The 12,953-nt window shown below is 47.2% G+C and overlaps 1 protein-coding gene across 1 annotated transcript in view; it reads left to right on the top strand.

Moving 5' to 3' along the window:
• Positions 1-12,953, top strand: part of SLC8B1 (solute carrier family 8 member B1) — a 210,775-nt gene that overhangs the window by 141,849 nt on the left and 55,973 nt on the right. Inside the window, exons 6-9 of the mRNA XM_086943252.1 lie at positions 7,924-8,028; positions 8,707-8,874; positions 11,240-11,347; positions 12,322-12,378. Of these exons, the coding sequence (XP_086799378.1) occupies positions 7,924-8,028; positions 8,707-8,874; positions 11,240-11,347; positions 12,322-12,378 (438 nt within the window). The remainder of the gene's footprint in view (positions 1-7,923; positions 8,029-8,706; positions 8,875-11,239; positions 11,348-12,321; positions 12,379-12,953) is intronic.

Raw genomic sequence — 12,953 nt, 5'->3', positions numbered from 1 at the left:
ACTGCCCGCCACAGAAGAACCCTGCCGGTAAGCAGCGAATGTTGGGAGCTGCGAGGAGGAACCAGCGGGGGACAGGACGCCGAAGGCGCGAACAGGGCCAGTGAGCTGGGTGCCGCTCGACGCCATTCGCCGGCAAGGCCAGGCGCGCATGCGCACCAGCAATCGAGGCCTAGCACGCAACATGCGAGCCACGTGCGGAGAAAAGCATACGGCAGGGAGGCCCGACATACATGGGGAACAGCGCAAGGCACGTGCGCTAGAAAAGAAGTGATAAAACAAGTATCTTCAACGGGAAGCCGAAAATAAGGGACACAGAGGAACGGAAAAATAAATGAACAAACAAGCACTTGCAGCTGCAAACAGCACCAACGGCAAGGCAAGGAAAGCCAAAACAAGCACTGGCACACATAATCAGGGCAACAACAGAGGGGTATTGAGACAAACATGCACTGACAACCGCAAACACAAAAAGTACCATCACCAGCCATGGGGGACAATGACGCACCCGCGGCCCAGATAAATATCCCTTTTCAGCATGCTGCGCCAGGGGTCCTACCACCATTCAGTGAACTAGAAGACCCGTCCACTGCATCGCCACGGTGGAAAATATGGTTAGAGCGGCTGGAGAATTACTTTGTGGTCTCAAGAGAAACAGACAACACAGTCAAGAGATCTCTACTACTCCACTACGAGGGGGATGAAATATTCAAACTGTTCAAACACTTGCCTGACACCGGAGCTGCTGGAGACTATGACGCAGCGGTAAGAGCACTCAACGGTCACTTTGACTCACAGTTGAATCTAGACTTTGAGGTTTTCAAGCTGGGCCAAGCAAGGCAACGAGAGGGTGAATCCATGGATCGGTTTTATGCCCGAGTAAGGGATCTCGCCAGCACCTGTACCGATGAAGATCAACCTAAAGCTATACGGAGACAGATCATCCAAGGCTGTAGAGACCAGACACTGCGAGGACTAATCCTAAGGAAGCCCGGGATCACGCTAGAGGACATCCGAATCCTAGCCATGTCGCACGACCTGTCAGCTATCAGAGCCACTGCGATAGATCAAGCACTGAATAAACCTCCCGGGAAGACGAATGTCACTGTAAAAATGGAACGAGTGGACGCAGTTAAGGTGCAGACCCGGGGTCGCTACTCCAAGGAGACCCGGAGGGAGAATTCCCGAACGAAGTGTGGATACTGTGGGCATGAGCCTCATGCTGCCAAAGACTGCCTGGCCCAGGGAAAGACATGCACACACTGTGGAATCCCAAACCATTTCGCATCAGTGTGTCGGTGACGCAACCACGCTAAACCCTCAAGAAAACCACAGTCGGTGACCAAGGCAGTACGACAGCTGTCCGTGGGTGATCCACCAACTCCGGGAGGAGCCCACCACGATCCTGGGAGATATCTGCCGACTGTAGATGAATCATCGGATTCGGAGGACGAAGAAGTGCACATTATTTCGTTTGCAAGGGAACTGAAGCGGCGCAGACGGCCGCAGCCCACATGCGTCGTCCAGATGGGAGGAAACTAAGTCAAAGCGGTGATCGACACCGGAGCCACGGTAAATGTCATGGGCCTGCCACAGTTCAAAAAGCTACGGCCCCGCCCGCCGATAACTCCTTCCAAAACTCTCATCTTCGCCTACGGAGCAGATACCCCACTACCCCTCAAAGGAAAAATCACGGTACCAATAAAGGCGGATGACCTGGAGGTGATGGCCACCATACACATAATCGACAGAGAGGCTGACACACTGCTAAGTAGCCACACAGCCGAAGATTTAAGGCTGATAGCCTTCGCCAATAGGATCCGATCCCATCAAGTGGACGAATTGCTGGATCAATTCCCCAAACTCTTTAAAGGGCAAGGTTGCATCAAATGCGAGCCGGTGAGACTGCATATTGATAAAACGGTAACCCCTGTCTCACTGCGACACCGTCGCATCCCTTTCCATTTGAGACCCATGGTGGAAAAGGACCTCGAAAAACTGGAGAGCCAGGGCGTCATCGAGAAGGTATCGGGGCCCACCCCGTGGGTGTCCCCAATGGTAATAGTTGAGAAACCCTGACAACCGGGAGCAATCCGTTTGTGCATTGATATGCGCCTCCCGAATAAGGCCATTCGAAGGAGACGCCATCTGACACCCACGATGGACGATATTATTGCAGATGTAAACGGCTCAAAATGGTTCTCCAAAATTGACCTAAACGCAGGATACCACCAACTACCCCTTGCAGAGGAGAGTCGTTTCATCACCACTTTTAGCACACACTTGGGACTGCGACGCTACAAGAGGCTAAACTTCGGCATATCGTCTGCAGCGGAGGTGTTCCAGAACACCATTAGGGAACTACTCTCTGGCCTACCAGGTGTCATCAATGTCAGCGATGACATTCTGATACACTCCAAGACGGCGACAGAACATCACAAACATCTCCGAGACACTTTAAGACGACTGAGTGCCCATGGTGCGACACTCCACAGAGAGAAGTGTCAGTTCTTCCAGCCCACAATCGAATTCTTTGGGTATGTCTTCAGTCAAGAGGGCATACAGGTGGACCCCAGAAAGTTCCGAGCCATCAAAGACACCCCAGCACGAAATCCCCGACGGAAATACGAAGCTTCCTAGGGATGGCCACATACTGCGGCCGGTTCATTCCTGGTTTGGCCACCTGGAGCGAACCACTACGGGCACTAACCAAAGCAGAAGCAGCCTGGCGATGGGGAACAAAGGAAGACGCGGCGTTCCAAGGAATCAAAGATGCACTGCTGGAGAAAGCCACCTTGGCCTATTTTGACCCAGACAGACGAACGGAAGTGTTAGTTGATGCCAGTCCTGTAGGGCTGGGAGCGGTACTAACACAGGAACAAGAACCAGGACAATGGACCGCACTGGCCTTTGCCAGTAAAGCGCTCACCCCAACGGAGGCAAGGTATGCACAGATTGAGGGAAGCACTCGCTATCAAGTGGGCATGCAGCCACTTCCATCTATATTTGAGGACACCCCTTTGTCATGGTCACCGACCACCAACCACTGGTATCCCTCTTCAAGGGGACGGCACCCCCCCCCCCCCCCCCCCCCCCCCCCGGGATTGAGAGATGGGTGATACAACTACAACCATACGAAATGGAGGTAGTCTACAGACCGGGTGCCAAAAACCCTGCGGATTTTCTATTCTGCCACCCAGGGGAACCAAGCCAGACGGGAGAAGATGGGGACTGTGCCGAATTTGCCCAGTGGGTAGCACTAACATCGTGCCCTCAAAACATGAGCCTAGAGGATATCATAGAAGCTGCCACCACCGACACCGTGTATGCCCGAACATTGAGAGCGGTTCAGGAAGGATCCTGGGCGGAATACCTTAGACACACCAACTCCTGAAATGCGGAGGACAAAGAAGCACTCACGAAAGTGTGGCGGATCCGACATGAATTAAGCGCCACTGAAGAAAACATACTACTGCGAGGATCCCGACTAGTCATCCCACAGGCTCTGCGACATCGAGCAATACAACTTGCCCATGGTGGACACCAGGGGATCACCAAGATGAAAACAAGGATAAGGGAAAAGATGTGGTTCTTGGACCTAGACGAAATGGTCAAAGAACATGTGTGGGGCTGCATGCCATGCCAACTGACAAGTGACCCAGACAAGCCCCAGCCCGTCATCACTGAAGAGGCATGCATGGAACTTTGGACCAAAGTAAGCGTCGATTTTGGAAGTTTCCCCGGAGATGGACACACCCTAGTAGTTATTGATGCCCAATCGAAATATCCGGTCGTGGAGATAGTGGCGTCCACAGCCTTCAGCCACGTGGGACCAGGACTGGAAAAGATCTTCGCAATGTTCGGGTACCCACAGGTATTGCAAAGCGACAACGGACCCCCATTCCAAGGAAATGATTTTGCCGTGTTCCTTCAGAGAAGGGGGATTCATCACCGCTGCATCACTCCCCAATGGCCCCAAGCAAATGGGGACGTAGAAAGGTTCATGCGCATGCTCAACAAGACCTTCCGCATAGCCATGGTGGAGCAAGCAGATCCAGAACATAGACTGCACGAATTCCTGCGTGAATATCGAAGCACCCCTCATTGCACCACCCAGAAAAGTCCATGGAGCCTCATGTTCCAGGGCTCCGAAGAGACCTCCTCCCCAACAACCCAGAGTGGACACCAACCCCGGTTTCTGTGGAAAGCACCCAAGAAAGACGAAAACAGGGCAACCAGCGAGCAAGCAGCACACGGAGGGCAAGACCCAGCCGGATGGAGCCGGGAACGTCGGTCATCCTGAGGAACAGACGGCCAGGAGGAAATTTCCAAACACGTTTCGAGCCAGGTACCTGGACTGTCACCTCCACCAAAGGAACCATGGTGACGGCACGGAAAGGAGAGGAAGAGGTGTCGCGGAACACCTCGTGGTTCAAAAAGGTCACACCAACCAAAGGAGAGGGCGCCATCTTGAATCAGGGAGAATGTGAGGGGAACGTGGCCACAGAGTGCGGAAGCGAAACACCCGGAACCGAACAACTAGTAGAAGAAGAGGAAACGGGGAATCCGCTACCATGTGAGGCCATGGCGAACAGCCTGGGGCAAAGTACTCGAAGTGGAGGAGGCCGTTTGCAGAGTTATGGATTGCGGCCAAATCCGCTACCAAGTCAAAGACTCAGGGACTACGCCTGTTTTCTGGGATCCTAACTCTTCAAACAAGGGACACGCAAGCAACAGCCATGATACGCCTGCAGCGGGTCAGGGTCGTCACATTTTTGAACTATTATTGGGAACTGTTTTCGAAAAGGTTATAGTTGGATAGGGATGTAATGGTCTCCGTTCTAGTTCTTACGCACACTGCACCCTCACACATTCACACATCTGCAGGCCAGAAGTGGCCTGCCGGGAGGTAATAAAAGGAAGCCGTTCGCAAGTGGGCGGCACTTCCGACTACGACCCTGAGTGCGAGTGTGATTATTCCGGTTGTGCCCTTGATGATCAGTAGCGCACCTCTCCCCAAGCGCACAATCTTAGTAGTGCAAACCCCATCAGAACACTAGGCACAGACATGTGAGGTAAATGTTTTTCTCTGGGGCCAACTAGTACAGATTCCTTCGAACATCTCAGAATGTGCAAAATGTGTGGATTGTATAATATTGGACTTGCTGTGGCAGTCATCCAATCTGGAAAGTATACAAGAAGCATTCTCAGTAACATGGTACTGCTTGGGGCGCATGATGAGGGTTTTCTGAAGAGGCATAAAAATAGAATCTGGATACAACATTAATTTGCTTGTCATGTAAGAGCCTGTAGTCCAGAATGGTTCCTAATGGTTTTATGTTGGGTACAGGTGTCTGTGCCTCGCTGAAGTTCACTAACTAGGGAGCCTTGCCCAAATGCCTTGCTATTACCAATTGTGGAACCTCACCCTTTGTAGGTATTGTGCTTCAACAAATTGTGGCCCTTCCATTGCTGGATAGCAGATAGTTTACTGGGGAATCTGAATGCTGACGGACTAGCCGAGTGATCAACTACACATAATCTGCATTCAAAAGGTCTTAAAGATAGGAGAGTGGCGCACACAGATATTAAGTATCATGAGGCACTGGTAAGACCCTGTAGAATCCCATATTGCACCACATCTCTCTTGGATCTCTGGGAGATTTAAGCAAGTTAATGAATGGCCCTCTAGGAAGGATAGGCTCTGCCCTAAATTCTCACCTCAGTCAGTCTCTAGCCAAGGGTAGAATGGTGAACCATATCAACAGCTATTGAGAGTTCCAAATAGATCAATTCTGCCTCATCGTTTTCACCTAGACTAGATCTCTAACATGCTTTGCAGCCATTATAAATAAAGGTTCCATCCCTCTGGCGAGGCAAGATCCTACCTGCTATGATGTCAGGGTCCCCAATACAGACCTATTGTAAACACGGCTAAGAGGTAGAAAGGACTCTGAACTACTAAGTAATAGAAGATATAGACTATTCTTGGGATTTTGGCTGGCTTGTAAAATCAATTAAATGGAGTACTGATACATGGGATGGATATATAAAAGACCCACTGCACTCTCTGATCTTTGTTTCCCTCCCACCCCCTCACCAGTATGTATTTGTGCCCCCGCCCCCTTCTTGCTGGCCATAGACTTCTTGGTTATATTTTGTATACCTCCATGGACTATGCCAGTGCTATATGTTGTGCTGAAATGTTGCCCATTATGTTATAATCTCGCCCAAGATTGATTTAATACAGTCAACCGTAGCCTACTCACTTGAATATCACTTCAACTGTAATGGGTAAATGACACATCCTCTCCATTTAAACTTTTACTGTACTTTCAAGGTCTGTTACTTTAATTTTAAGAGCAAGTCCTAAAATTAATAGTTTTGTGGAATATTAACCTTTGTCATGTTTATTAGCATGTTATGTTTTACGGAATCTTTTCTCATCCTCCACATCATCTCTCGCATGCTAAGCCTTCACTGGTTGACTGAGCTTCTCCTTAAAGTCAAGAGGGTTTTGGAGGCTAAACTTTCCACCTCAGACTCAGTAACCCATCTCACAGTAAGTATAGAGCGCACACAGTCTCCCTTTTGATGCTCTCAGGTCCTCCTTATAAACTATAGAGTTTATTTAAAGAATGCTTCTTGTTGGAATCGTTAAAGAAAGAAGACCGTAAGTAATTTCAAGAACCGCGGTGTGTTTCCATATTGGATGAGAGAAGTATTCCACTGTTGGCCTCATGTCTGCCCTCTTACTTTATTTATTTATTTATTTATTTATTTATGCAATTTTATATAGCGCGGACCTTACCCGAAGGTGTCAGAGCGCTTCACAAAAGGACCAAAAATGACATACAGGAACAAAATACAAATGCAGACAATAGGTTACATGGATCAAAAGTGACACTAGTGAGCAACCAAAATAAATGAGGTAGCAATCGGTGCATTACAGGAGAAAGAAAGTGAAATTGGTGCAAGTTACAAAAATGTACAAAATACAAATAGAAATATAAAATTGCAATAAAAGGCAGACACTCCATCACAAGAACAAACGTTACGTAGGCAATGGAGGCACTTGTGCAAGTAACTAGGATAAACAAAATGTGTGAGGTAGCAAACAGTGTGTTACAAAACAAAAGTGTTGTGTGCAAGTTCCAAAAGGGTACCATACACAGGTATTGGGATAATACTAGACATTTAAAATACCAGAACACACTGGGGAGGAAGTACCATAAACCTGGCCAATAGACTTTCCAGCAATGGGAGGTCTTCCTTCAAACGAGGGCAAGGGTGCGAGTTAGACTTGGAGGTGTCTTTGGAGGAGAAGAGCTTTAAGGTCCTGTTTGAAGGCCTGAGAGGAGGAGGTAGTCCGGAGCTGAGGCGGGAGCGAGTTCCAGATTCTCACTGCGTTGCCTGAGAAGGATTGGGCCATCGATCTTTCCTTCTTGAAAGTGGGGGGTTCAAGCAGCAGATTTTCAGCATTCCGAGATGGTCTAGAGCCTCCAGAGAGTTTCAGTTTATTCGACAGGTAGCGGGGAGAGGAGGAGTGCAAGGCTTTGTGGGTGATACAGGCAGTCTTGTAGATAGCTCTAGCCTCGATGGGAAGCCAACGCAGGGAGGATAGCAGCAGTGAGATGTGGTCGCTTCTTTTAGCCCCATAGATGAAACGGGCTGCTGAGTGTAGGACCGATTTCAGGGGGGACAGGTGGGATTTGGGGAGGCCAGTAAGAAGAGAATTGCAGTAGTCCAGTCTGGAGAGGACCAGAGATTGCACCAGTACTTGAGACATGCATTTGTATTCTTTTTTGACTGTATTGTATTTTGCTAAGATTTACTCAGCTTTCCCAGAACCCCAAATTTGTTCACTTTGTAGTGCTCTTCAACCAAATAACACCCTCTGCTTTCCTTGACCTAATGCTCCTCATGGTGTCACATTTCTTGCCTTTGGCAATGGTGCTCCTGATGTCTTTAGTGCTGTAGTGGCCTTCTCAGACCCCAGGACTGCTGGACTTGCCATTGGAGCGCTCTTTGGTAAGTTATTTTTGTATTGTATTGTGATTGCATTTATATAGTGCTTACTACCCCTGACGAGGCGTTGAAGCGCTTTTTCAGCGAGTAGCATGCTACTCCGGAACCCATAATGGATTAGTGTTGAATTAGTATAGTGAAATATGAAAATAATTTGAACGGTGGATGGGTTGGTCAGTTACTTGGATTGAGAAGGATAGCGGAGGGAAAAAGAGTTGCATTTATATAGCGGTTGGGGCCCCTGATGGGGTGTTGAAGTGCTATTTTGGCAAGTAGCAAGCTACTCTAGAACCCATAGAGAATTAGTGTTGATAGACATTCACAGGACTTGGCTACAGCAGCAAGGCATTCATATATATCTTGGGATCAGAATATATCCACAGTTTGCTAGTCCCTTCTCACTCTACCATCACCCACGGGAATGGGAAATAATGAATTATGTTAGATTTGGAATAAGTGAGTGCAGAAAGGGATAATAGCCGTTGTGGAAGGGGTTGAATAGGTCACAAGGCGATAACAGAACTTCTTGTGTCACCACACAGGGAGGATAATGCATGAAGATAGCCTCCTGGTTGTAGAATATTTGATGTTGTGAGTCCAGTGTTTGTAGAATGTTTATCATTTGATTTGAGTATTCTGGAGATTGGTAGTTAAACTCTCATGACATTCTTGTGCCTGTAGGTGCCGGCGTGTTCGTGACCACTGTGGTGGCCGGTGGGATTGCCATAGTTAAACCATTTACTGCAGCATCCAGGCCTTTTCTGAGAGACATCATTTTCTACATCCTGGCTATTTTCCTGACATTCTTCCTTCTGTACCTCGGCCGGATCAAGCTAAGCGAGTCATTGGGTAAGACTGAGTGTGTTCCAGAGTGCCAATACTGCCAGTCCACTCTGCACCCTTTATCTAAAACCTCTACAAACCACACCGAAACTGAAATCTGCTAGAAACTGACTTCCAGTGTCTGACTAGCTATTTGCAGTCCATTAGCTCCCATTTTTGTTTATATGTGCCGTACATGTCAAACCCTGGGTTCATGTTTCCTAGTCTTCCACGTACTGCCTGGTTGCTTCTTTACTCTCTGCTGCCAGCTCTGTGTGGATGTTCATGAGCCACATGTCCATATTCACCTGAACAGATGAACCCTCCATACTTATCTTTTTTTTTTTTTTTTTAAATTTTTAAAACCTTTATTGTAGTAAAGCACACAGCTATTCAGCCTAACATCCCGGAGGCAAGGCAGCGAAATCTCAGAATGGGCATAGTGCCAAGCGATTCATGTCAGAACAATGCAGGTTGTTTTTTATTTTATTTACAAAACAGAAACGTGAACAGAAGCGCCCGAGGGCGCGGAAAAGGCAATGGAAGGAAAAATGACTATGAGTCAGTAGGAGGCGTCAGAGGCTAGAGAAGATTCAGAAAGAACTTGAGTAGGATATAGAAAAAAGGGGGGGGGAGAGAAGAAAGAACAGGAGAATCAGAACGTGAGTAGCATAGCCGTTGTCAACGTCTACGGTGATAGGCGTTCATCTCGGGGCATCGGTTCAGGTGGCAGACACAAATCCCCTCTGTAAGCGTTCCAAGCACCCCACACCTTATTCCATGTCTGAGGCCGCCCCCTGGCAGTGTATACAGTCTTTTCACGCAACATACACCAATCCATGTTGGCCTTCCATTGTACCACCAGGGGGGCCACGTTGGATCCCCATTTCTGCGCTATGTCCCGTTTAGCGACCATGTTGCCCAGTGTAGCCCATCGGGTCTGTGCCGTGTTATAATCATTCGGTTCCCAGACATTGAGGAGGCACCTACGCGCCTCCGCAGCCAACCCCACTCCAGTCACCTCCCTCATCACTCGATGTACCTTCTCCCAGTAAGGGGCGATAACGGGACACTCCCACAATATATGCAGAAAAGTAGCAGGGGCTCCGCAGCCACGACGACAAAGGCCATCCGGTGAGAAGCCCATACGCACAAGCCGGGGGCCGGTGACGTACACCCGGTGAAGGATTTTAAACTGGACTAACCGCAGACGCGAGGAGATGGCGACCTCCTTAGGGGAGGACAGAGCACTCTGCCAGTCCTCGTCGTCCAGTTCCAGCCCATCAGCCACCCACTGCTCCCGCAAGCGCTGGAGGAGGTCGACCTGAACATTAATCAGCTTCTTGTAGGACAGAGAGATGGCGCTATCCGGCATATGCCCGTCCAGTACTCTGTCCTCCAAGGGAGAGCTCTCGGGGATGTCGCCCTCCTCCGGTCTGGCAGCGGCTATTGCATGCTTAAGTTGGGCATACCGGACTCCATACTTATCTTGATAAGGCAGCATTCTTACATCATGCATAGTTTGACTTATCACAGTGCACTAAAAAACAGGCAATTGAAATTGCATACTTGGTCCTTCTGCTCAAACACATTGCTGCTTGGATCAGTAGCCTCTCCATTCTGTTGTGATTACGTGGAGAATCATTTCCTCCCCACATGTTACTTATGAGCAGGCCTTACAAGGTCCTTTTCTGATCATTAATGCCCCTGTCTACAAACCTTTTCCTGTCTTATCAGTGACTGGTCAATGTGAGCCCTTCTTGTTTCATCAATAATGCTTACTCACTCAGAATAGTTTGTGATTCATTCAAAACCACATTGTGTGAGCACTGAGTTGCTCTTGGAGTACTGGCTCTGCATAGGTGCCATTCTCGATTCACAATTAAAGGTATGTATAATCTTGCTCCTTCTTATATTATTATGTTATATTAGATTCTTAACATTGCAATGTCTGTACGTTTGTTAATGGCATGGAAGCCCAATAACTAATAGACATTTGCATCAGCGTATTGTGTTTATTTAATTGCTCCTTGAGGGATTTCTTTCAATACCAGTTTTTATGGACTTCATAGAGACTCTTGTAGGTTTTTTCACCATTATTGAGTCACCATTAATGAGTCTGAGTTTAGGTCTTTTGTGTTCCCAACACTAGAAGGTTGTGCATAGCCCCTTAAATATCTCTTTGATAAGGACCAAGCATGTGACCTCTCTTTATTAAATGTCTTATTTACAGCATCTATCTAATCCATAAAAAACATGTTTTTGTAGGAACCATTCTATTATTAACAGGTTAAAATGGGCCATTACCTGGTCTGTTACAGATAGCTTCTGATGAAGGCCTCTGGGTGCATACAGTGCCCTTATAATACATGCATCTCTGCCCCATCCCTAGGTTACCTCGGCCTATACATCTTCTATGTCTTCTTGGTTGTTATCTCAACTTGGATCTACAAAAAGAGGCAGAGCCAAAGACTGTCAAGCAGCATTCAAGAAGAATCGGGTAAGTGTAGGAGGTGTGAACGTTGTAGATTTAAGTTCTGGATACTCTGGCCCAGATACTGAAGGTCCAAATGCCACAGTCCGGCACCAAATGTGGAACGTAATATGGTTTATGTTGGACCTTTGCACATCAAACCACATTAGTTACAATGTTATGGATCTGTGATTAAAGCAAAAAACAAGAGAGCAAACTAAAGTCACCTCTGGTCACACACAAAACAAGGTAAATGCAGAATCTGAGTGCCTTGGTCAACACATGATGCCAGGGGACTTGTTTGCATAGAAAACTAGTCAAGTGAGTAAGGTCAAGACATGCCGTAAAATCAAATGGGAGCTTAAGTGAGTATTGGCTCATATGGAATAAGACTTCCTCATCACTGTGTACTAAGGAGTGTTGAAGGTTTGGAATTTTGAACAGGCCTTATTTCAGATGGTGAGGGGACCTCTGGGTGGACAATGAATCTCATGGTGCTGTACCGTTGTATGTTTCTCTGGTAAAATGTGAAAGGGGTGATGGTGAGGAAGCCAGCATTGACTTAGAGATTAGATGATGATGACGTTTTTGAAACACCTGTGTTCCTTTGTTAGACCTTTGGGCCCTGATGGGGTCTGATGCTTGGGAATTGCAGAAGCTCCTTAGGTTATATGTAAAGTCCCTTTGAGTACAGCTAAAATTAGATGATACAAGAGCTCTAGATTTTACCTTCAAAATGATTTGCCACAGACAGAACTAAATTTAAAGGCAGTATTAGGCCCAAGCTTACAACAGTTTGAAAGTGATGCCGTATTTCTTCAGATAAGTAATTTGATGGGCGCAACCTTTCCTCCTGTTTACCCACACCCTGCATCTATTCCTTTGTTCCTGTTCTTGCCCACAAAGTCAAGTCTCTGCCTCCTTGTCTTCCCTTATCTTTGGCTTCTTTGTGTCACAATTCATTTAATCTTGGCTCATCCTACTGTATGATTACTTTTCAGATCTCCTATCTGACATTGAGGAGATACCATCTTCTCTTGGCAGTATCTCGGATATTGGTAAGTATGCCTCAGTATCTCCCCCAAGGTATGGTCAGCTGCACCCCAAGATAGCAAGGAGGAAACTACTGGAATCAAGTCACAAAACTTAGCACAGATGCCCTGCAACATTTCTGACAGGTTTTTACATGTATTTAAACAAGGGATACACCATAATTCCCAGTAGTGTCCCTTGATGAAACTGCCCCTGCTCCACCCTTCAATATGGCTCTATAGCATTTTACAAACTGCAGATCTTAAAACTTAGTGATGCCGTCTTCTTTTCTTCCCTGTGCCATTATTTTATGTGGCCACAGAGGGAGAATGTATGTGTTACTTTAGTGTAACCTAATCAAAACTAATCTAGAAAATTGAACTTTAATCTGGTATGAATGAAATTGTTGATAATGTTGATTCTACTCAGACTAATAAAACCTTAAAGCTATTTTTTCAATCATGACTTCAAAGTAGCACCTTTTGAGGAAAAATAATCCTCACTAGATTGTTAATTTTTAGGTCTCGCACCTGCGACGCGCTGTCGCAATGCGAGACCTATAGCCTTCGACTATGCTTTCAAGGGCTCTCAAGGGAGACAG

Source organism: Lissotriton vulgaris, chromosome 11 (genome assembly GCF_964263255.1).
Source record: "Lissotriton vulgaris chromosome 11, aLisVul1.2, whole genome shotgun sequence".
NCBI classification, from domain to species: domain Eukaryota; kingdom Metazoa; phylum Chordata; class Amphibia; order Caudata; family Salamandridae; genus Lissotriton; species Lissotriton vulgaris.
The sequence above is the reverse complement of the archived record's forward strand: the minus strand, read 5'-3'. Positions and strand labels throughout refer to the sequence as shown.